The following is a 25094-nucleotide window of genomic DNA, read 5'->3' as shown; positions in this document are numbered from 1 at the left end:
TCTCTGTGGTTTTAAATATCATTTCACTTAATGAGAAGGAGACCATTGAAGCAAAGTCAGAGGGCGTTTACTCTTCCTGGTCATCAGTGGTATTCATAGTTAAAGACCTTTATATTAGAAAAAATGTCTGCTTGAGAGAGGAAGTAGGGGTTACAGCTTAGAAGAAACCTGTCAGAAATCCACAAGGCTATTGTTGTGATCATTTATTCGGGAGCATGTAGAATGCTTAGCAGGTGATCCTTGCCACACATGAGCGTCCAGTTGAGTGGGAAAGATGAGTAGGTAAATAGAATGTAGCCACATGGTCCCAGGTTCCTGGCATGCACGCTTTGAGATCACACTGGAGGCATCCACAGTCTGTGGGGACCATGGAACAGGTGTCTCCCCCAGGTAGGGAGAGGAGCGGGAATAAGGCTGGGGCATCTGGGGTGCAGGGGATGAAAGAGGGAAGAGGAGAGGATGCTCACAGCACCTGAAATTTGCAGACTGCAAGGGATGGACCCAGAAAGGGCCCTTGTTCATGTTTAGAGTCTGTCGCAGGCCTGGCCATTGTACCAGGCCCTTCATACACATCTTCATTTAGCAGCAGAGTGGAGCTGCCTTCCTTGTAACTAGCTCATTTCTGCATTTGGCATCATGTCTTGAAATCAAACAGTACACATCTCACTAAGCATAAGTGGCAAGTAGATTCAATACATGAGAAATTTACAGCTAAAGAAAATGGTGATTGAGTTGGAAGGGCCACACCCTGGGAAGGGCTCCGCAGTGTGGTTAAGCGGCAGGACTGCTAGTTAATGCTAAGTGAATAAATTGGCACAGATTGGAGAGCCCTATAGATATTAAACTCAATCCAAACAGAAATCAAGCCAGGATTACACATAAGAATTTCTGCCACCATAGGAAATAGGACCCTAAAGCGAGAATTGACTTTCTTCTGTCTGCCACAGCTGTCAGTCTGTGAATGGATTTCCACTAGGGCAATGTTGTCTGCCTGTATTTCTGCCTGGTTTTGTTGTGAGTGATAGGATGAGGACACAAAAATACAAAATTACGGAGAGCTGATGGCCTTTTTTGAAGCTACCTGCAAGCCTGTTTTACATGACACATTCTGTTGTTGAAATGAGACCTTCCCTTATCTGCCAGCTCTGTTAACAAACAAGATGACCTTGGCTTCAGCCTGTCTTGAGGGGCTGGCTGTTTTACTTTACTAAATGATTTTTTTTAAGTCAAAAGTAGTTACCCCTGGTCAATTCTCCGATAGGTGCCCACAGCCAAATTTAAAAGTGAGGCCAGAGCAGTTTTCTAATGACAGAACTAGTTTTTTGCTGATGTTTGAAAAATGCGTGTGGCAGGAAGAAAGAAAAACAAACAAAAAAATAGGTGAGTGCTTCAGTTCTGTGAGTGCAAGAAAAATGTAAGTTCCACCAAGCTAATATTTATGCTAATGCTCCTCTTTCAGTACCAGAACCTCTGTAGCTTCAAATTTCATTTTGGTTAAAGAGAACGAGGTAATGGAAGCAAAGACAGAGTGCATTGCTTTTCCTGGCCATCGGTGTTATTAGCAACTTGAACCCTTTATGTGTAGGAGATGTGCAGTGAGAGCGGTTTACGATGACCTGTTCTGCCAGAAATAGACAATGTCTCGGGGGGTGGATGCAGACATGGTCTTTGGCAAGGTTCAGTGCAGGCTTCAAAGTCTAGTTCTGGGTTCTATCTGAGTGGACCGCTTTACAAGAGAGGACGAAGTTTCTGGTAAAAGTGGTCTTTAATGCATGGCTCTACTCACTTGATGGGTGTTAGAGCCGAGTGGGGTTTGGAGGGGACCACGAGTGTGTCTGGCCTCAATTCAAGGGGGTGCAGTGAGGGGAGGTACAGGGACCTGGGAGAAGCTGGAACCAGAGTCACTCACTGGTCCATTCAGGTCCAGACGTATACCATAAGCAAACTCAGAATGAAGCAGGCCTTGGCGTGGAAGGGCAGGCCCAGCCAATGACCGCCCCTCACATGCTGGGCCTTTTACAGGATGCCTGTGCCCAGCTGCACGGAGGGTGGAGTTGTTAGGCACAGGCAGTAGTGATGCTGTTTATCCTAAGTCACATGTCCATGCTCAGTAGGGTCATTGTCCATTGGGATCATCTTTTCCTATCTCAAATCCTTCTACCCTATGCCTCCCCCAGAGTACCAGGGTCCCCAGAAGAGAGGTAAACTATGGATCTGTGTCATATCAAGAGATTGGTTGCCTCCTATGGCCAAAAGAGTGTTGTCAGCTGTTGTGTTCCTTTGCGTTGCACGAGGTGTTCAGGAAATTTTTGCCTTGTAACGTACATACCATCTCATGAATCACCAGGCCTGTAGTCCTCACTTTATAGACAGTGCGTCAGGCTAGTGTCTGCATGTGAAAGAGAAAGTGAACGAGTGAGCCAGCCTGGGCACAAGAGGCCAACAGGGAGTGGAACATCTAATGTATTTACTCATGCCCGTGGGTCCTGGAGTGACTGTTTCAGCTGCAGACACAGACCCGTGATGAAGATGAGAGCAGACCAGCCAAGCGCTCCTGCAGAAATGACTCTGAAAACACCCACCTGGGCAGGGCAATGGAGCCTCTGCCTTCACAGGAACTCCAGACATCATGGGGGGTTGGCAGGACAGTGTCCTTGGAGAAAGTCCCAGGGTGGCTCTCGGAGACTTGCGGAGCCTTGTGGTTTTCCTTAGAATTTATTTGGCTTAAAATATCAGTATGTAAATGTCAGTGACAGTATGTAACTTCTGTTTTTCAGAAAAAAAGGGAAACATGCCTTTCACTTGGGGCATCTGTGGGTGTCCCTTTGTGGGTTTTCCTCATGAGTTTTGGGGTGCTGAGCAGGCGAGGGCTCTCCGATTGCGTTCACTCGGCAGCAGACCTGTCCTGTCCTGTGTGCTGCTTTTTGGCAGTCCAGGTTCAGGAGCTTAAGAGAGGAACATTTATAGAAAGGAAATCAATGAGCTGTAACTTTCTGTAGAAAGGTAGAAATAGAACACCTGATTTTCTGCTCTCTTTTTTCTTCTTTTGGTGCTTAAATGTTCAGAGAAAGCCCGGGAAGCCTGGCACCCAGGACCCTGTGCAATGAGGCACTTCTCAGGCTTGTTTTTTTGCTCCAGTGTAACTCTCCACCCCGTTCACCAAGATGCTGGTGAGACCACGGCACTCGGCTGAGGTCCAAAGGCTAGGTGTGAAGGCGTAGACCAGCAGACTCAAAGAAGTAATGCTGCACCCCTGGACCGGAATGCAGTGTCCCCCGAACCCCCGGCCCTGAGTCAGAGATGCCCCACTGCAAATAGTGATGTGACTCCCAACCCCCAAAGGGCTTCAAGTGACTCCAGCTCCTGGTCACCTGCAGTTTTGGATCTTTCAAGTGGGACCTGGCAGTTTGGGATTTGGCCTCAGCTGTTATTTATGGTTTCGATTTCTGCCCTGTGGTTGATTCTTTAAGTGATTTCCCTCTGTCTTTTTGTTTGGGGTGTGTGGCTCTCACATTTGGGGAGTCTGTCGTGTGCTGTTTGAATTTCCCCTTCATTGTGGAGCTCTGAGCATTTGTCCTGGGCTATCACTCTCAACAACTTGTACCTAAAAACCAGAAAGCTTTCTGGTGGGAACCCTGAAAGTCAGCTGCCCCAAGCAGCCCTCACTGTTCATAAACTTGACGGCAGGAGAAGAGCTTTCATTCCTGGAAGCAGCCATACGTTTCTCGATAGCACCCAGGGGAGGCAGTGTTAAGGGAATGATGGTCTCGTATCGAGGACTTTTCCAAGTGGTATTGGACAGAGGGAATGTCTTGCCCAGCTGACCTCGGTGAAGTCAGTGCTCGGAATCAAAGACAGATGCAGACAGGCCTCTGGAAGATACTCTGCTGTGTTTTTGTTGCTGCTGTTTTAAATTTATGCCGAACATTAGTTAACCCACTAAGTATAATGTACCAAGCTTGTGGGCGGGTGTAAACTAACACACTCACATAGTCTGTGGTGCTGAGGGAAGGCTGGCAAAGGAAAAGTGCACATTGTTTTTGCTTGTCAGGCTTTAATTATTTTCCCATAGAGAAGACAAGATAAATTTGATGAACTTTCTTAGCATAGCATAGGATAAGATTTTGCAGCAATGAAAAGCAATAGCAAATGATAACTCCTGAGGCTCCGTTCACGTAGATCATATAGTATCAAATACTTGGAGTGAATTTATTGTTAATTTTTAGATGAACAGATTAATTTTATCTAATTTCAGAGCCCATATTGAAATTATTGAACTAATTCAAAAAATATCGATAGGGCACCTTACTCTTGCCAGTTATAGTTCTATCTACCATGGATACAGCAGCAAACAGAATGAAGTCCCTGATTTCCTGCTGCTTATGTCTTAGTGGGGGTGGATGGTGAACAAATAAGCCAATTACAGAAAAGACACGTCTTACATGGCAGCAGACAAGAGAGAATGGGAGCCAAGCAAAAGGGGAAACTCCTTATAAAACCATCAGACCTCATGAGACTTATTCACTACCACGAGAACATTATGGGGGAAACTGCCCTACAATTCAGTTACCTCCCACAGGGTCCCTCCCACAACACATGGGAATTCAAGATGAGATCTGGGTGGGATCACAGCCAAACCGTATCAGTGGAGGAAGATGAGGCACCTAAGGTCCTGTTAGTTCCGGGGGGCGGGGGGCAATCTCCCAGCTACCCTGTCTGATCAAGAACACAATGAACTGAACTCCAGTGTTTTGCAAAGCACAGTAATTCAGTCTTAACTGTGGCTAGTCATAGTAGCTGTCCACTTTGTTATTTTCATTAGGTAACTATAATACATGACATTGTCATGTGCACAGAAATTACTCAGCTCACAATTCCAAAGTTTTATAGAGAGCTTGTTGAATTTGGAGACGTATGATGTGGCATCGAGAAAAGCCAAGGGAAAAACATTCAATATCAGATGCTTTTTATAATTTAATTGCTGCCTGCTCCCAGCCGAATTGAACTCCAGAAGGCATTTTCTTTTCACAGTCACCAAATGCATCTTGATATGCAGCAAATAACATGTAGCTCTGGGGTTTTCTCAGGAAACCCAATGAAAAGAATCTGTTGAAATTTTATTGTCTGTTGATAAACACTGTGTGCGTTACTGCAGTCTGTTCTAATTAGATTTATTTTTAAACTGAGTTTCTGTAAATTGTACTGACAGTAAACAGTAAAATCAGATGATTATTCTAATACAGAAAACACAAACGCAACAAAACTGCTGGTACCGCCTTGTCATGGCTTTTTAGCACCTTGGCAAGCCACATTCTCTTGGTGGGTAGTTTTGAGGCTCTTGGAACATAGCAAAATGTTACCCAGGCAGAGAAAAGGCAGTTGCCGGGCTGACTGCATAGTGTAAAGTATTTTAAGAGCGAATCCTTAGTTACAACTTGAGAACGCTTTGTTGTTTTCGGAAATAAATCAGGGTGCAAACCAAGCTCGTTACGTTCTAGAACACGACAGACCCGTGAAAACTGCGACGTGCATATTCCATCCACGTTCTCCCATCTCCTTCCATTTATTTTGTAATAGTTCCATTAAAAGATAGTGAGCATGTAGGCACTAGTGCCAGTCTCGCATCTCACTCGGGTATATCTCTTGCTCTCTCAATGGTATTTTGCTCTGAAATCCGAAATGTGAGCTCCATGCCTGGCGTGCTCCTTCCAACTTCTGCACCGGGACAGCCTGCAGGAGGCATGGACACTGCGTGCTCTCCCCATCTTGTTCCTGCTACTGTCACCCAGTGGAGCTTCGCAGAGGGTCATTTCATGAAGCTGCACACCTAGGCCTCTGCTTTGCACTCTCACATTCTGTAAGGTCTTTATGCAAATAACAGCAGCCCAGGAATGTGCCAGAACTCGTCAATGTTAATCATTAATGATGATTTACTTTTTAGCACCTTAGGGGTCTGAGGTTAGCACCTTAGGGGTCTGAGAAGCTCATTGAGGTTCACAGGAACATATTTCCCCAGGGTCAGCGGTTGGGACTCTCAGAAATGCCTGGTCTTCCTGAGCCCCATGGTAGACACATGCTTGTTTTCTTGGTCTTTGGAGTGAGGGGTGGATGGAGGAAATATGATATTGGATGGCGCTGGATGTTCCAGACGCTTTTTGAAAATATTCACATTTCGGAGGGTTGCCCTAGTATTAAATGTCCATGAATTAAGCCTGCAAGAGGATAGTGTCACACAATTTGTTACCCTCCTTGCAAGCATCTGAAGCCTCTCCAGAAGTGTTGGCATGAGTAGATTGTCTCTGTTTCATTGGTTCCTTATGAAATCTTTAAAAATAGAATGAAATTCTCAGTAGCCTATCCAGCTGAAGAGTAATCCTGTTGAAGTACAATAAATTGCTCTTTGGTGAAAATGGTTCAACTTTTCTGCAACTAGAAGAGTTAATGGGAGTCTGCCACCTCCTCTAGAGAGTGGTTCAGACTTTTCTAGCCAGAGAGATTGGATTTTACCACGCTTTTCATCCCGGGATGGTGAAACAACTCGGTGTTAGCCTGGCACGTGTTCTGTCAGACTTAATCATAGTTCTTCACTTAATGTGGGTGTAATGGTGAGCTGTTCCTAAGTGTCAGTGGTGTGGTTTTCAAAACATTCTTGTGTTAGTAGGAATGAATGCAATTGCAGCTCAGTCTACCTGTTTTTTCCCCCAAAAGGTTCTTAGCATGATAATCAACGCGGCCTACAAGCCTGGAAGGGTATTAAGAGAATTACAGCTGGTGGAAGATCCCCACTGGAATTTCCAGGAGGAGACATTGAAGGCCAAGTAAGTGTTTTCAATTCTGGAAAGCAAGGGTTTTTGTAATACTTCACCGGCTACTGCGAAACTTGCCACTTCTCTTTTGTGACGCAGCCCTGAGAAATGGAACAAACTGAAGGACGTTCATTCTGTAGTTCTGTGGACGACACGTAAATTTATTGGCATTTTTGCCATACAGCGTTGCCTTAGGCCTTAGGATTCCTAAAGTGAAGTAGAGATTTCCTTAACTAATATTTTATTATATTAAACATTCGGCGTAAAAACTTGGTATGTTTCAGGACCAATAGGTTATTCGAGCAAAAGGGGGAAATTTGTAGAGAGGATATCCCTCATCGTTATTATACTATGTTCATAAACAGCTCTTCATTTTTGATATTATAAAGACGACGCTAAATGCAAATGCTCTCTTTTCTGGCAGTTGACAGTTCTAACAGATTAAAGGAACCCGTGCATGTTTGGTCTGGGTTAAGTAAATGGCAGCGAAATCTGGGTTGACATGGAGTCAAGTGACTTTCTCTTATTTGGAAATAGGCTAATTGGAAAGGTGACATTTTTGCTTTCGTTAAGTTTCTTGACCTCTGAAATTGAGAGCAGGAACCTTATCAACGTACTTGAACTTGGTTATTTAAGTACATAGAAAAAGATCCGTTTCTAAGATAATTTTATGTTGAATAATTGTTTAGAGTGCTTGAGAGGACTTTTAATATTCATCTCTGGGTTTCAAATAGAATAGGTTTTACTAGTTGACTTCTTAATGATCATTGAGATGTAACATTTGAGCAATGATTTTTTTTTTAAAGAGGAAACCAGTTTTCAGTGGCTAGAGGATATCTAAGCCTCCTTTAGAGAAGGCACCCGCCCTATGCATAGTGAAAATTGAGAAATATTAAATAATTTGTACGATCAGTACTATTTTCCTCTATAGTTAATTCATGCTAGTACTCTGAGTAAAGATGTTTAGAGATTGTTTTGTGCCGCACTCAACATTCATTGCCAGCAATCCACTTAGCATTCCTGGTGTCATTTTTAAACAACTCTGGGGTTTTAGATTCGGTAAACGTCACTTATGGTCTAATCATAATCTGCCAAATCACCAAAGTGTAAGAGAATATATGTAGATAAGAAGAGGGTTGGCCGGGCGTGGTGGCTCAAGTCTGTAATCCCAGCACTTTGGGAGGCCGAGGTGGGTGGATCACGAGGTCAGGAGATCGAGACCATCCTGGTTAACACGGTGAAACCCCGTCTCTACTAAAAAAAAAACATACAAAAATCTAGCCGGGCGAGGTGGCGGGCGCCTGTAGTCCCAGCTACTCGGGAGGCTGAGGCAGGAGAATGGCGTGAACCCGGGAGGCGGAGCTTGCAGTGAGCTGGGATCTGGCCACTGCACTCCAGCCTGGGCAACCGAGCGACACTCCGTCTCAAAAAAAAAAAAAAGAAGAAGAAGAGTGTTTATTTGCAGGGAATGGCAGGCCAATTAAAGATGCTCCTACATTTCATCATTTCCTTCCTTCTCAAGAAATATCTAAGTGAGCTTCACCTATAACTCAGAGAAAAACGTGTCTTTCTAATATTTCATATTTTTCTCCTTATTTAAAGAGATCATTAGCAGTAGTGGCACATTTTCTTACAAGTTTGTAGAAGTTGTGGGGGCAGAAAACATGAGCAAGTGTTTATAATGGAGAAATCCTTCTTATTTTAAAACTTTGCTGCAAAATTCAATACAGTCCATGTACACCTAATGGACACAGATATAATAAAAGTACAAAAATCTTAGCTCCCATATAAACCTCCTCTGCCTCTAAATAAGCCAGAAACTCGCTCCCGCTCCACGGTGAGAGGGAGTTCATTTTGCACGTGTTTGTACTCGTTTTCATGTTACCAAGTCGATCAGAGCTTTTTATTAAATCCAGCCCGATACAGTCAAAACAGACATGGTGAAACCCGGCTCTGCTGAATTGTAAAGGCAGCATATTACCTGTTATATCAAATATGACAGAAAGTTCCATAGCAAACTCTTACACAGCAACTTCTAATGAGAAAACGTCTGTCTGAGCTGGGTTGCAACTGTGCTAGATCCTTAGCAGCGTCTCAAAGCAGCTGCTAAGGATGACAGCTTTACAGTCAGCGGGAGCTCTCCTGCTCTGGTCCTGTGTGTTGAGTCACCTCTTCCCTTCTGATGTGAAACGACAACTTTTTAGATCTCGACAACTTTGCTATTCTCTTTGGTGCACATGGGAGGAGAGAGAGGTGGCATCTTCCCATTTAGCTGAAAGGCAGATGTGTTTTCTGTCATGAATAAATTAACGTACAAGAGTAGAGACCTGCATTCAAGACATTTGGTCCAGGCCAGGCGTGGTGGCTCATGCCTGTAATCCCTGCACTTTGGGAAGCTGAGGCAGCACACCGCTTGAGCCCAGGAGTTCAAGACCAGCCTGGACAACATAGTAAGACCCTGTCTCTACAACAGATAAAATATATATATATGTGTATATATATGCCATATATACATATGACATTCAGTCCTCTTGGTTGGTTATGGGAGCTGTTGTACACAGTTCTAAAGACTGTTTTCAGGAAGAGCGGATGTGAGATTATCCGTAGGGCAGTGTGATTATGCTCCGTTGGCATCTAGGATTTCTGGTTGTTTTTCCACCTCCTAAGAGTAAAGACCCATTTACTTGAAAGGATGAAGGTGTCTTTGTAAAGGTTTTGACTTGTAAATATAATGAAAACTTACGCTATTACCTACGATTGTCTCTGGGTGATTTTTCTTCTATTTATCCAACAACCAGACCTTTTGTAGAAATTATTGCAATATTTGAACTTGTGAGGAGTCTATCATTATTACCCTCAACAGGTACGGAAAAGCAAAAATTTGCTAGCTTTTGGGCCAAGGAAAAAAAATGGCTTCTCATGTAGTTCATTTCTGTTCTGGAAGAGAACATTTCTTTCTTGCCAATGAATTTAAATATGCTCAATTCACCTACATTATTTTCAATTACAGGAGAAGAAATTTAGGCTGTATCTTAAGGGGATAAGGAAAAAAAAAAGCCTTCTATCTCTCTGCATCTAGAGACATTTAAATATGTTTTTCAACATGTTACAGAATCTCTTGAGGGAAAATGAAAAGACTGTCTTAACTCTTCTTTGAATGGCGTTTGTGATCATCTTTATAAAAGCCAGGCAGAAGCTTAATAATTTTTCCAGTCCTTTGTTATAGTTATTCAGAATGTTTAAAGAGGAAATATCCTGGTAGGATTTCATGTGAGTTACAGCTCACTGTCACTTATCAGAGGCGAGGAGATAAAGTCAAATCTTCGCTGTTAGGTGCATTGTGCTCAGCTCTGTGGAAATGTTGTGGTTTCATTTTTTTCCTAAGCAGCGGTTAATTTGGTGTGTGTTTTTACTTATTTTACTTTAATTTTTGTCCTTTTACGCAAGCCTGTGTCTTATCAACTGTCACGGGTAACATCTGGCTATCAAGTGATTTATGTAAAAAAAGGATTCCCAAACTGAGAGACTTGACCGAAAAAGGTTTTGTTTGTTCATTCGTTAATTTTGGTTACCTGGCCCAAGTGTATGTAGTTTGCTGTCCTGAAAACGTACGAGGTGAACTTTATGGTTCATAATACGAAGGTTCGTCACGTTAAGCAAAGCGATGAACCAGTTTATTCAAAGGGAAGACAGCGTTTCTGTGTGTGTGTGTAGCTGAATTCGTCAGATCGCGGCATGGTGTGTCTGATTCGAACAGGCCAGCTTAGGACATTCTGAAGGAGCAGTGGTTCCCCTGGGATAAACATACACACCCCTGGTATTGCAGAGTTCCCATTATTTAAAGGCAAGAAGGAAGAAAGACATTTCTGAGGAGTTTGGGTGTCCTAAGACTGAAAACCAGTGACCCCTTCTCCCGACCCTGGCATCCAGTGACCAAGAATGAGACCAATGAAGTGAAAGCTTTGATCTGAAGGAAGTGAGAACCGTACCTCACTATTGCTGGCGAGAACAGAGGCTTCCCACAGCCTGCAAAGCCTCCCTATTTCTGCGGTTCTCAGAGTCACCGTTGCCTTTCTCTTTTAATTCTTCCTTCAGCATTCGAGGGTGTGAATAGGGCTTGAAGAACCAGAACCTCGTCCCCCGCTCCCAAACCCCTATCACTGCCCGACAAGATTTGGTTAAAAGTTCTCACAAGGGTGATTTTGAGGGCAAATGATGGAACTTAGACCATAGCGACATTCCGCTTGGGCTCTGCTGGTGGTTATAAACTGATGGTTACACCAGTGTTGGCTTCTTCACTCTGTTTTTGTTTTTGACTGAAAATCCCTTTTGATTTTTCTCCACTTTCAACTTTGAACTACCGTATTAGTCCATTTTCATGCCACTGGGTAATTTATAAGGAAAAAAAGGTTAAATGGACTCACAGTTCCACATGGCTGGGGAGGCCTCATAATCACGGCGGAAGGTGAAAGGCACATCTCACGTGATGGCAGACAAGAGAAGAGAATGAGAATCAGGCAAAAGGGCCTTCCCCTTATAAAACCACCAGATCTCGTGAGACTGACTCACTACCACGGGAAACGAATGGGGAAAACTGCCCCATACGGCTTCCCACAACACATGAGAATTATGGGAGCTACAATTCAAGATGAGATTTGGGTGGGGACACAGCCAAACCGTATCAGCTACTGAAGACGAGGAGATGATTTTTTCGGCATTCTTATACCATTCCATCTTCTTCTGTCTTTCTCCACCCCTGCCATGTGCACTTGGACGTGGAAAGAAATCCCTACTTTGGCTGATGGGGAGGAAGTGGAAGGCCACACACACTTTATATTGATATTGGTGAGGAAAGACTTTGCCTCCGCTCTCTTAGGTTCTGGGAGCCTGAAAATTAAACTGACCAAACACAGGTGAGTGAGAGGAGAAACAGCCCGCTTACATGTGTAACGCTCACACCGAGGGAGTGCTCAGTGGTGAATAACTCAGAGGAGGGGTCCGTCGTTTGGGGATTCTGCATCCAGCTCAGTACGGGAAAGGCAGCTGGGAGCAAAGGCTTTTGTCGGAAGAACAAGTAGATTGCTTTGGGAAAGACAAATTGGATTTGAGGAAAACAAATGGGAGATGAGAAAGTTTGTGCTAATGTTTGTTTATGCAGGTGTGAGTGGTCTTTCTTCTTCATGGCCAGGCCGGGAAACGTCCCCAGAAGAGGGGATTTACGGCAGCTTTACTCTTAAGTCTCTCTCCCGGGAGGAGAAGCCGTCCCCAAAGAGGGAATTTACGGCAGTCTCCATTTCTCTAACGTTTCTGCTTTAGAGCAGATAATGGGAGCTCCGAGAAGGCTTCTTGCTGTATCTGTCGAATCTCAAGTATCTTGAGCTTAAAATGATCTTCTCTGGACTCTGGGGTTCTCAGTGTCCTGCGCTGACAACCAGCAAGAGCCTCTCCCGTGTTTCCCACCGTTGATCTGTGACTTCCTTTATTGTCTCCAAGTGTGCTTCCGAGAGCCCCAGCCCCTCCTGATGTGCTCAGCTTGTAAAGACGAGATTGCGTTCTTCCCTCCAGGTTTCTCTGCAACCTGAGTGATGCATAGGTGCCGATCGGCAAGGTCTGTCTGAGGACTGAGATGAAGGTTCTCCTTCCTGGACCTCCCCCTTACAACTTGCTCCTCCCTCACCGTTTTTGTCTTTGCTATTCCTTAGTTCCAACTCGATGATCTTTTGCGCGTTGCTTTTATTTTCCTTCTTTCTGAGATTATTTATATTGCCAGGGAGTTTTCTTTCGTGTGCGAGCTCGGCTGTCTCGTAATATTTTCCTCTTACCTTTTCTTCTTGGGACTTGAAATACATGCTCCAAAACCTTCGTGTTTGTGAGAGCCTTGCCGGGCCGCGTGTTAAATAACATCCGTGTCTTGCCCTCTGGTCTCACAGTGTTAGCAGAAAGTTGAAAGCATTATCTCATGCTTTTCGGTTGTTCTTTTCACACATCCTCCCTACAAAGTTTTGTCGCTGGTATGCTGTTTGTAAGTCTCTCATGGAAGGTAAAAGTACGAAACACACTCTTCTTTTCACTTTTGGTAAAAGAAAGAATAGAATGAGGCTGGGCACGGTAGCCCGTGCCTGTAATCTCAACACTTTGGGAGGCCAAGGCAGGAGGATCACCTGAGGTCAGGAGTTCGAGACCGTCTTGGCCAACACGATGAAACACCCTCTCTACTAAAAATACAAAAATTAGCCAGGCGTGGTGGTGGGTGTCTGTAGTCCCAGCTACTCTAGAGGCTGGGGCAGAAGAATCACTTGAACCTGGGAGACGGAGGTTGCGGTGAGCCAAGGTTGTGCCACTGCACTCCAGCCTGGGTGAGAGCCTGTCTCAAAAAAAAAAAAAAGAAAAAAGAGAAAGAATAGGTCATCCCCGTACCCAGCCATCCCCAGGTCTGCCATATGGAGCTCAAACCCCTGTCCGCTGTGCCTGGGAAGATCGTGTAAGGATCAAGTGATGAAATGCTCTAAGATCCTTGAGAAAATGTCAGTGGCTCCATTCCATCAATGCACATTTACTGTTAATTCCCAGCCAGTTGGTAAACTCTTAGAACTATTTTTTGCCTCTCCTTATTTATAGGCCTGTATCTTCGTATGTTCAGCATGCCTTTGAAAAAGTTGTTCCAATAGTTACCCTAATTTGCAGGGCAACTCCAAAACAAGCCTGTTTATTGGTTCAGGTTGGAGTTGGAATTCACAATCAATTTATCCTTCATATATTGATAGCAACTGGATATGTCCATGTTACTCAACCAGTAGTGCTCAGAAATACTCATGTGGTAGAAACTCTCTTGTAGAGTCAGCTTAGTATAGTTTGAGTCATTATATGACTGCATGCCTTTATATTATTTCTAAGCATTTTTGAAGCAATCTCAAACTTACAGAAATATTGGAAGTACAGAATAAAGGTACTATTCTTTCTCCTGATTGATTTGGGATAAGTTGAAAGCCTAAGCCTCATTACCCCCAAACACATGTTGAATATCCTTTATTCAAAATGCTTGGGACCAGAAGTGTTTTGGATTTCATCTTTTTTCAGCTTTTGGAATACTTGCAGTATACTTATATTATGTTGACACTCAAAAGTTTCAGAATTTGGAGAATTTTGAATTTCAGATTTTCAAATTAGGGATGTACCTGTATTTTTTTTTTCTTTCTTCTGAAAGGAGTCTTGCTCTGTTGCCAGACTGGGGTGCAATGATGCAATTTCGTCTCACTGCAACATCCGCCTCCTAGGTTCAAGTGATTCTCCCTCAGTCTCCTGACTAGCTGGGACTACAGGCGTGTGCCACCACGCCCAGCTAATTTTTGTATTTTTAGTAGAGATGGGGTTTCACTATGTTGGCCAGGATGGTGTCGATCTCTTGACCTCTTGATCTGCCCATAAGTAGGCTTTTCTAAGGAGAAAAGCTTGGGCCTGTTGTGTTCACCCTTTTTTTCGCATTCATGGTGGAACGTAGGTTCCAGTTCCAGTCCAGCATGCCAGGGTTCATCTTAGACTTTTCCTTCCCTATACTTGCAACTCTGGCTCTGACAGTGGAAACCTGGCCTGTGCTCTCCACCTTTGGCGTATTTGTTCATTTCATCAAGCCTCAGCATCACTCCAGTATCCTCACGCACCTTGCTGCTGTCCCCACATGCGACGACCTCCTCCCTGCGTCCCGCCCCAACTTCCATGCCTTTCCCTGGTGGGTTTCTCCAAGATGGGTTTCATCAAGGAGGGCCCTTGGGACCAGTGCCTTTGGAAGGGAGGGGAAGGCAGTGGGATTGTATAGACAGAGATCATCCCACAGTGAGGCCAGGCAGGCACCCGCAGCACCTCTGGGGTTAAAGGCTCTTCATGGCTGTCTGGAGTTGGGCTCCAGTGACCTTTTTACTTCCTCCACAGTCAGTCCCTGGTTGGGGCCCTCCCGGGTAGGGCAGGGCCAAGGCAGCTTTTTGCAAAACCCTAAAGGGGGCTGGGCACAGTGGCTAAAAACTGTAATCCCAGCACTTTGAGAGACTGAGGCAGGAAGATCACTTGAGGTCAGGAGTTCAAGATCAGCCTGGCCAACATGGCAAAACCACATCTCTACTAAAAATTTAAAAAAAAAAAAAGAAAAAAAAAAACTGACCACTATAGGCATGATGGCGGGCGCCTGTAGTCCCAATGACTCAGGAGGTTAAGGCAGGAGAATCACTGAAACCGGGGAGGCGGAGGTTGAGTGAGCTGAACTGTTGCATCACTGCACTCCGGCCTGGACAACAAAGCGAGACCCTCTCTCATCAAAAAAAGAAAAAAACAAACAAACAACATAAAAGGGCCACAACTGAAGGCTCCCTTCCAGCAGCTGGGGCAGCAAGTTCCCCAGTGAAGGGGTCTAGGCAGCACGTCATCTGCCACCTCACCAGCCTGTGCCCCATCCTTACTCAGTCCCCTCTACCCCCACTGCCATGGCTTCTAAACAGAATTGTTCAGGAAGGGCAGGGAAGAGAAAAAGAGCCCGCTGTTTTTAAACAATGCTGTAATTTAAATCTTCATACCTTCAGATGGGCTTTTCCCTATTGTGAAAGGTTTTACTGAAACACTTGCTTCCACGAAGTCATCCCAAACTAGGAAGAAAAAATGAAGCCACCCTGGTTCTGTTTCCCCCAGATAACCGCTCCCTTCATCCATCCCTCCAGTGTGGCACCGCGTGTGTGTGCCTTGTCACCTGGAGGTTTGATGAGCATCTCGTCTTTGAGCCTCATTCTGCAGTTTGACATCTGACCTGGCTTGCACATTTCTTCCTGCATTCTTATGTCTCATTATTTTATTTTTTTAGGGACTCTAAGAATCTTGATAGTGAGCTCCTTCCAACAAAGCTGTAGGACCACCAAACTCATAGTGGAGAAAACTGCAAGGGAAAATGTAGCTGTGAAGCATTTTTATTCTACATATCCCATTTTCACTCTCCATTTCCCACAACACGAGGAACATACCGTGTTCCCAGTTGTGCTTTTTTTTTAATTTTCATTTTTATTTTTCGAAAATGCAACAAAAGCAATAACCAAGAACCGCCCCAACGTGGGTCCTGGAGTCGCTCTTCAAAGGCACGGAGTGGGGAGTCTCTACACATAGGGTCAATGGAGGGCCTGGGAAAACCAACAGCCGTTCGGGGCTGTAGGATTTCAAGCGTGATCTTATCTACAGAAGATTACTTTTTAGTTCTCACTACATGGAAAGTCAAGCTGGACCCGTTAGAGAAATTGAAGAAAAAGAAACACCCAGGGGCTGGGATGTGAAAGACCCTGAATAAATATGAAGTACATTTAGTAGAATATGCAGATATAAAGTACAAGTTGGAATTTAATTCTTAATTTTTTTGCCGTTGATACTTTTAAAAAAAGATTTATTAGTGGAAAAGTTATTTTTCCAGTCTTTAGAAAGACATTCCTAAAAAGCTGAAATTTCACATTTCAGTAGCTTGGTGATATGTGAATGAAATAAAAACCTATGATCTGTTGCCAGCTGAGAAACTGACCATTACTTTGTACCCATGATAGTTTTAAAAATGTGCCAAAAGGTGATTGAAACCTACCTTCAAGTGCTTGTGTTTTCAGCCAGGCATTATTTGTATCGTATTCCCATAAATATTTGGATGAGGGCTGTAGTGCCTAATTTTAAAACAAGAACCCATCCAATCTGCTTTTTGTAGCTCTGGTTGCCAGTTTTATGTTGGTGAATTCATTACCTGTGGTTTTTCTTGGGGCAGGAGAAAGTCTTTTTCTTAAAAGTGATGAACAACAAGTGACAATATCTAGGTTCCAGAAGCGTGTCTCACTCTAAATTCTTTGTTGTGTGGGTGGGTGTGGGAGGGATGCGAGGAGCTTAATTTTTATTCTTCAGTAAATAGTTATGTTTAAGGAAAGCAGTATTGTGCTTGATATTTATATATGATGGCAAGAAAGTGCCATCTCTTTCAGCAATGTTTGTTGAAGTTTTTGGATTCCCATATATAAAATCAGTTCCTTGTGGATAACTATAAAAGGCATTCGGATTTTCAGATCTCTCGTTTTCCTAGTGCGTTGAAAAGGTTTTTGGGAAAACTTCCATACCCCCTTAGTCTAGATTAGTCTTTCCACTAAGAGCAGAGAAAAGTGCTTAAGAGGACCTCAGAGAATCCTTAGAAAATGTGAACTGAGAAGGAAAGTTACAAGCAGGCAGCATCCGTGGTCAGGAGAAGCTGCTGTGTGGGTGGTGGGGAGGTGCAGATAGGCAGTCCGGGGGTCCCCGTTCTTGTCGCTCCCCACTGGAGGAATGAGCCTTGTCTCAGTCAGCCCAGGCTGTGCAGCAAAGAGCCACAGGCCCCATGGCTTTTGCGATGATGTTTATTCTCTCAGTGCTCTGGAGGGCTAAGTCCAAGATGAAGGTGCCAGGGTTGGTTTCCCCTTAAGCTTCTCTTTTTGGCTTGTGGATGGCCACCTTCTCCCTCTGCCCTCACATGGTCTAGTCTCTGTGCATGTACACCCCTGGTGACTCTTCTTCTCCTTCTCCTCCTCCTCCTTCTTTTTTTTTAAGAGACGGGGCCCTACTGCGTCGCCCAGGCTGGAGTACAGTGGTACAATCATAGCTTATTGCAGCCTTGACCTCCTGTGCTCAAGGAATCCTCCTGCCTCAGCCTTCTCAGCCTTCCCAGTAATGCCCCACCATGCCCAGGTGGTTTTTAAATTTTTTGTAGAGATGGGGATCTCATTACGCTGCATAGTCTGGTCTTAAACCCCTGGGCTCCAGCAGTCCTGCATCGGCCTCCCAAAGTGGTGATATTACAAGGGTGAACCTCCACACCCAGCCTTTTCATCTTCTTATAAGGCCACCACTCCTATTGGATTAGGCCCCCACCCTTATAACCTCATTTGATTTAATCACCTCATTGAAAGCCCCATCTTCAGTTACAGTCCTATCGGGAGTTATAGCTTCAACATATGAATTTGGGAGGGACATGGTTCGATCCATAATAAGAATGAAGGTCTCCTATGTGAGGCCCCTCAGTTAGATTTAACCACTTTTGGGGGGGGAGATTTAACTGGAGAAATCCCTCTTATTTTTCCTAATACACAAATAGACTATAGCTTTCCAAAGACCTCAGTCTAATAAGAAATAGAGATGAGTATGAAGGACTTTTGATTCCGGCGCGCATTCTTGGTGTAGTATGATTTCATCCACTATCTATCACTCAATCAAGATTTGAGTCTGTGGGGAATTGCAGTGAAGGTGTGCTTGTTCAGAAAGGATTCGATTTACTGCTTCGGAGAAAGCAAGCAAAGCCACGGAGGGGTTGCTGAAGGGACTGGAGAGCAGGTGGAAGCAAGTTTTAGTTCCTGGCGCAATCTTTCACCATCCCAACCCAGAGGAGAGGAGTGGCCAGTTACCCTCATGGGCAGAGTATGGCAAGTGGCATTACCATTTCACGTTGCTCCCTTTACACTTGAGAGTACAGCAGCCTTTTCCTTTAACTGTCACTCATCCACCGGAGAGCTGTCACGGTTCTGTTTATACTGAAGTCACTTGCTGCCAGTGTCTGCAAGGCTGGGGGTCTTCACTCGGTTTCCAGGTCCCAATCATACAGTCACTCTGCATTTTTAATGGTTTTTTTTTTCTTTTTTTGCTTTTTTTGTGTTTCTCTCCATTTAAATGTGACCTCGCTTACCTATCACCATTCTGCACAGATGCCATTTATGAATAATGGAAATCGTCCCCATTTCAACAATATACACAATCTTGACAAAGATATCCTTTCAGTGTTCTGAATTTGCATGGTTTTCAAGGCAGAATCATGATCCCATATGCACTCACATTTTTCAAAAATGAAATAAGATAACAACAGGAAAATACCTGTTAGATTTCACTAACCTCATTTCGAGAGCCATGCCCGTTAGGTATGTACCCTGCACCACTCATCTTTGGTATGAAGTTGTATAGAGCAAAATGAGGGTGTGCTAAATGGGGGGGTCTTTATGGAAGTGGATTCTAGTTTAGCACTGTTATGACACATTTGTAGCACACTAGTGAGCATTTCTCATAAATATCTCTCCGAGAAATAACAGAAACAGCATGGAAAACTGTGCACCATATGCTTTATCATTAGAAAATGAAGTTGCTACCTTTGAAATACGTGGTACAGAATAGGTCTGAATCATAATCTGGTCTCACCATCGCTTTTTCCCCCACCTTGTTTTCTAGATACAGAGGCAAAACGTACAGGGCTGTGGTCAAAATCGTACGGACATCTGACCAAGTTGCAAATTTCTGCCGCCGAGTCTGTGCGAAGCTAGAGTGCTGTCCAAATTTGTTTAGTCCTGTGCTGGTATCTGAAAACTGCCCAGAGAACTGCTCCATTCATACCAAAACCAAATACAGTAAGTACAAATAATGAAAAAAAAGAAATGCATGGGCCCAGAGGCCTAAACTACGCTATAAGGTATTTGGTTTTTGTTTCATTCGCTTGTTTCTTTTTGAACCTTTTGACTAGTCTTCCATAGGAATTGCTATGGAAGGATTTTTAAAGATTTGCTGTAGCAGATACATGTGTTTTTAGCCTGACATACGGAGGGGATGGGACGAATTAAAACAGGATGAATTTTCATTGGTAGGCCTTGGAAAAGAAGAGAAGAAACTGTGTGTACTGTCATGAGTTTCAGTGGATTGATTGATTCTACAGCTCAATGGATGCCAGAAGAGCACAATAAAATTGACCACAGTAACAGTAACCCAGATGACTCTTTCAGTCCTTACTCGGGGATAGTGTAATGTTGCTTTCATTGCCCTTCCTGATAGGGGGCCACATCCGCATCATAATCAGCTTCTTATGTTTAGATGCCTTCCTCAACACCCCCACCTAGGAGAGCCATGGAGGACTCAGAAGCCACCATCACTTTCTTTTCTGCCAGCTGGCTTTGCCTCTCTCCCAGGACACAGGATGCAGGACTCAGAGCTGTCCCCACTTTCCTACCTCCAGCTCTTGCCTCTTCCATCCCCAGTCCCATTCGAGGATCTCTGGCCTTGGGCATCCGCTTCCCCTGAGCCCTGCCCTTCTTCCCTTCTGATGACCTTCTCCATCCATGGTAGCCTCTCCCAGACACCTCTACCTCCCGTGCCTGCGCCCTGATCTCTCCCTCTGACCCACAGTTCTGAGTTTCCTGCATCTCCCCTCAGTTCTCTCTAATGCAAGGGGGAGTGACCTGGAAGTTGACTCTGCCAGCCGTGTTCCAGCCAACTGGGATGTGACAAGGGCCTGGCCGTGTGGCCAGTGCTCTGTGAGCCACAGTCACTTGTGATGTTGGTCAACATGGGTTCTGGAACCAGGAATCTGAGTGTACTTGAAACGCTATTCAGAGTGTGACTTTCCTTGTATTTTATTACCTCTCAGTGTGTTTCTACACACACACACAACACACACACAGACACACACAGTCTCCTTGCCACTCTGCCTTCTAATGGAGGTCAGCTGTGCCCTCACTGATCACACAGAGCCCCCGTCATTCTGTGCACAGGGGCGCTCAGGTAGGGCCCGCAGGTGTGTCGGCCCAGCACATCACCTGGTTCTGGAAGAGCTTGTTTCTCCATCACAGCACCTTTTTCCAGGGGAGGGATTCACTGGGAAGCAGCAGCTCCTGAGTAAGAAAGGCCTGACCGAGGGCTCGGCTTTGCCATGCATGGTGAATGCTTACCTGCCAGGTGGGCTTCTCTGTTCTTCCGGGACACTGGGCATGGCAGGAAAGGAGCAGGGTCCCACACCTCCCATTCAGCACTGCCAGAATGAACTCAGAGATGTCTCTGGATCTCATATGATAAAACTCCTAACTCCCAAGATCCTTTGGGTTAATTTATAATGGATGTTACTACGGGCTGAACTGAGGCTCCAGTGGGAGGAGGCCAGAACCATATTTTGGTGGAGTCGAGCACTGGGAAAGCAGGAGTCATCCAGTCTCATTCTAAGGCTCCAAACACATACTGACCTTTGGCCGCATTCCCTAAAACCAATTCTCATCCCCAGCCTCTGGCTTCTAAGAGGCCAGCCTGCCCTAGCCCTGTCATGCATGCTTGGGGTTTGGGTGGGGACAGAGGCTTGCTCATTTGCCCCTGTACGTGGAGACGGCCACAAAGCAGTGCTCATCCACAGCAGTTCATTCCTTCTCACTGAGGAACACGGTCCCTGTAGAACTGGACACGGGACCTTGTTCCAAGCTCTCCTGCCATCTGCTGCTTTTGAGAGGTTGATGAGAACAGGCCAGGGCTGCCGGAGCAGATGTGCCTCCTGGGAGTTACAGGGCTGCTACTGTGAGGCTTCCAAATGCCGTGCTGTGATCAAATGCAGGGGAGGGGGTGGGACATAGACGGCCTTAGGCCTGAAGGAAACCTATGCTTGTTAGTCCTGATGGTCTCATTTTGTAAGTAAGGAAATTGGGGTACAGAAAGGATAGGTGACTTACCTGGAGGACGAAGCCCACGGCCCAGCACTGTGAGAATGCACTGAAATCATGCTCCCTGCAGAGGGGCCCCTGCAAACCAGGGGTTGTGCATTTGCCATTTTCCTTTGGCCCACCCCATTCGTGGATAAAGGTTCCTTAGCCGCATTCAGTTATTTTGTGGCTCCTGGGCGTCCCATAGTGGAACGGTTGAACCTTTGGTTAATGAGTAGGCGTCTGGGTCGTAATTGAATGCTGGATCCTTAGTGGTGGTTTTCATTAGTTGATGGTACATCTTTTTTATAAAAAACATTAATCACTACTAAAGTTCAATAAATAATTTTTGAGTTAAGATAGACACCTGTGGCCGGGCGCGGTGGCTCAAGCCTGTAATCCCAGCACTTTGGGAGGCCGAGATGGGTGGATCACGAGGTCAGGAGATCGAGACCATCCTGGCTAACATGGTGAAACCCCGTCTCTACTAAAAAATACAAAAAACTAGCCGGGCGAGGTGGCCGGCGCCTGTAGTCCCAGTTACTCGGGAGGCTGAGGCGGGAGAATGGCGTGAACCTGGGAGGCGGAGCTTGCTGTGAGCTGAGATCCGGCCACTGCACTCCAGCCTGGGCGACAGAGTGAGACTCCGTCTCAAAAAAAAAAAAAAAAAGATAGACACCTGTGTCTCTGCTATAGAATTCAGAAGTAACGTGAGTCCCACCAAATGAGAAGGGAATAAAGTACACAACGATGTAATAGAGAAGGAACTCTGAAAAGAGGAAAGGTGTTTGGTGAATTTGGCCCATGTGTTCAGGATCACGACTTGTCTTGGTCAGACCAAGAGCTGGGGGAGTCCCTCATGCCAGGACCACGCCAGCAGATGTTCACCCGGTGCTTGCTGACTGACCAGTTGCTCAAGATTCAGACTTGGGAGCAGGTGTCAGAGCAATCCGATGGATGTTACTGCCACCACTGTATGCAATGTCTGGGGTCCAGACGGGGATAAACTCCTGTGGGAACTGTGGACATCTTTGTCTCTTTCACCTTTTGCAGAAGTCAGCTCTGGCTACTACAACAACGTACCACAGACCTGGAGCTTTCACTGCACACACTTACCTCCTACAGTCCAGGAGGCTGGAAGTCCAAGATCAGGGTGTCGGCAGCTTTGGTTTCTGATGAGATCCTTCCTGGGCCTGCAGGCAGCCACCTGCTCCCCGTGTCCTCATGGGGCCTCTTCTCTGGGTCTTGGGTCCTTGGTGTCTCTCCTAGACACCAAGCCCCACTCTTAGGACCTCATTAATGTCAGTGACATCCAGATACACTCACTTTGGGGGTTTGGGCTTCAACGTTGGGGAGGGGCCAAGTTCAGCCCGAACACCTTCCAGACCTGAAGCTTTGAGCAGCAGAAGACCCTCCTTCTGTGGGTCTGTTTTCTCAGAATGACTTTGTAAGGCACAAATGAGTTATCAGATGAAAGAATCGTCTGCCTCCTTCCTCTCTCCTCTCCCTCTGTCCATGTCTGTGTGTGTTTATGCCTCCAAAAGTTTCTCATCTTCCTTCCTACAGCCTATTACTATGGAAAGAGAAAGAAGATCTCCAAGCCCCCCATCGGGGAAAGCAACCCCGACAGCGGACACCCCAAACCCGCCAGGCGGAGGAAGCGACGGAAATCCATCTTCGTGCAGAAGAAACGGAGGCCTTCTGCCGTGGACCTCACCGCGGGCTCGGGGGAGGTATGTCCGCCCGCGGCGCCTGCCCGCTTGTGGCCGTCATCTGGCCCTGGCTGGCCAGTATGGCTGCTTCACAGCAGAGGTGGCCCTGGAGATGGCGGCGGGATGGTCAGAAACACCGAAGAAGAACCCCCTCCTCCTTACCTGCTGAAAACAAATGTAGCGTGTCCAGCTGCTTTGGCTGGGAAGGGGCCTCGTAGGGCCCGCGGGTGGGACCATTGGCTCCATTTCAGAGATTGCCTGGGACAGGGCTTGCTAAGTGGTCTGCACTGGGCCCAGGCCACGGCTGCCGGCCCCCCTGCCACCAGCCCCTTAAATGCCTTTTCCTTCGGCCCAGGAAAGTGAAGAGGAGGACGCTGAAGCCATGGACGATGACACCGCCAGTGAGGAGACAGGCTCCGAGCTCCGGGATGACCAGACGGACACCTCGTCGGCGGAGGTGCCCTCGGCCCGGCCCCGGAGGGCCGTCACCCTGCGGAGCGGCTCAGAGCCCGCACGCAGGCCGCCCGCAGAGAGGACACGAAGGGGCCGCAGGGCGCCGGCCGTCTCCTCAGCAGAGGAAGGGGAGAAGTGCCCGCCGGCCAAGCCCGAGGGGACAGAGGTGATTCCTGGGCGTGGGGGCAGAGGGCTTCCCGCTGGGTGTGAAGAAGCACACCTGTTACACCTCAGGGCCACAACGTGGGGAAACCCGTTTAAAATACCTCCAACAGCAGCAGCTGTTCTAGCTCGTTCCCAAGTCAGGAGCAAAGGCTGGCACTTCACCTCTGGGCGGAGGGGCCTTTCAGCATTGGAATGGAGTGCCCAGGGCGGAGACAGTGCCTCTTCCCTGGATGGCTTTAGTGCCACCTGGGTGCTTGTCAGGAGGTGGGCACAGTCCTTGGGTTCCTTTGAACTCTGGGTTTCCAGAAATTCCTTCCCCGCATGTCCTGTGACTGCCGTGTGTCACAGGACACCTCTGTGATGTTTGACAATATTTAATCAGTGTTTCAGGTCTCCCCTAGCCCCATGGGTGGTGTGAGATCAGCAGAAAGGGCCACTGGCGCCATCATGACAGAAACACTGGGGGACACTCTCTCGTGTCTGCTTGGACGTGCCCCTTGTATTTCTCCTCTTTTCTCTAATCAGAGGTGCTTCATTCAGAAGCAGACCCAAGGTTTCCTGAAGTAGGGATGCAAGAGCGACTGTCCGTGCCTGCCTTCTTCCCTCTGAAGGCACATGAGTCATCGCAGGGGCATCATCACTGAGCTAAGAACTTGCCCAGGGACTGAGAGGGTGTGCAGCTTTTTCAGGTGCCCAGTGAGGGAGCAAAGGGAGGCAGTGGCTTCCGGCCAGGAGCGGCTGAAGCCTGGAGAGTGCTGGAGAGGACCCAGCCGGCTGACTGTGCCACAGCTGAGCTCCTCCGACCCTTTCTCTGCAGGACACGAAACAAGAGGAGGAGGAGAGGCTGGTTCTGGAGAGCAACCCGTTGGAGTGGACGGTCACCGACGTGGTGAGGTTCATTAAGCTGACAGACTGTGCCCCCTTGGCCAAGATATTTCAGGAGCAGGTACGGTGGCTTGCCGCATGTGGATTGTTTGATGTGCTGAGACTCTGGATCTGAAAGGAACCTCCTGTCTTAGCCGGCTTCCTCGTGACACCTGCACGGGGGTTCCTCAGCACTGCTCAGCAGGTGTGCGAGACCCAGCTCCCTCCAAGGCCCCTGCTGAGAGCTGCCTGGCAGGGAAAAGAGAGAGGGAGCCTCATTCCTGCTCCTCACTGGCCCCACCAGTGCCACGGTGGGGGTAGAGGGGTGACTCTCCCGGCTCTGGTGACACCACCCAGCAGGGGCGGGAGCTGCCTGTTGCTGCCAGGTGAGGGGTGTGAGTCCACGCTCCCCCTGCCATCTCCACCGACCCTGCAGTGGGGGCTCTTTACCACCAGGCCGGGGTAAGAGGCCCAGTTCCCTGCCTGGCCCTTTCAGATGCCACCTCGGTGGTAGGATGAGGTGCTCAGTTGCCACCTGGCCAGGCCGAAAGTCAGGGCGGCTCCCTCCGCCTTGGCTGCTGTCGGCGGGGCCTGGCCAGCCCTCCCTGTGATGTTCAGCTGTCACAGAGGTGTTG

At 46.7% G+C, this 25094-nt stretch overlaps 1 protein-coding gene across 6 annotated transcripts in view; it reads left to right on the top strand.

The window, feature by feature from the left end:
• The window catches only part of SFMBT2 (Scm like with four mbt domains 2), a 250410-nt gene that overhangs the window by 213550 nt on the left and 11766 nt on the right, over window positions 1-25094 (top strand). For all 6 annotated transcript variants that reach the window (XM_077945707.1, XM_028825950.2, XM_028825951.2 and 3 more), the window contains 5 exons: window positions 6709-6818; window positions 19047-19222; window positions 22832-22998; window positions 23333-23596; window positions 24413-24541. In XM_077945707.1, coding sequence (XP_077801833.1) covers window positions 6709-6818; window positions 19047-19222; window positions 22832-22998; window positions 23333-23596; window positions 24413-24541 — 846 coding nt within the window. The remainder of the gene's footprint in view (window positions 1-6708; window positions 6819-19046; window positions 19223-22831; window positions 22999-23332; window positions 23597-24412; window positions 24542-25094) is intronic.

The sequence above is a fragment of the Macaca mulatta genome, chromosome 9 (genome assembly GCF_049350105.2).
Source record: "Macaca mulatta isolate MMU2019108-1 chromosome 9, T2T-MMU8v2.0, whole genome shotgun sequence".
NCBI lineage: Eukaryota > Metazoa > Chordata > Mammalia > Primates > Cercopithecidae > Macaca > Macaca mulatta.
The sequence above is the reverse complement of the archived record's forward strand: the minus strand, read 5'-3'. Positions and strand labels throughout refer to the sequence as shown.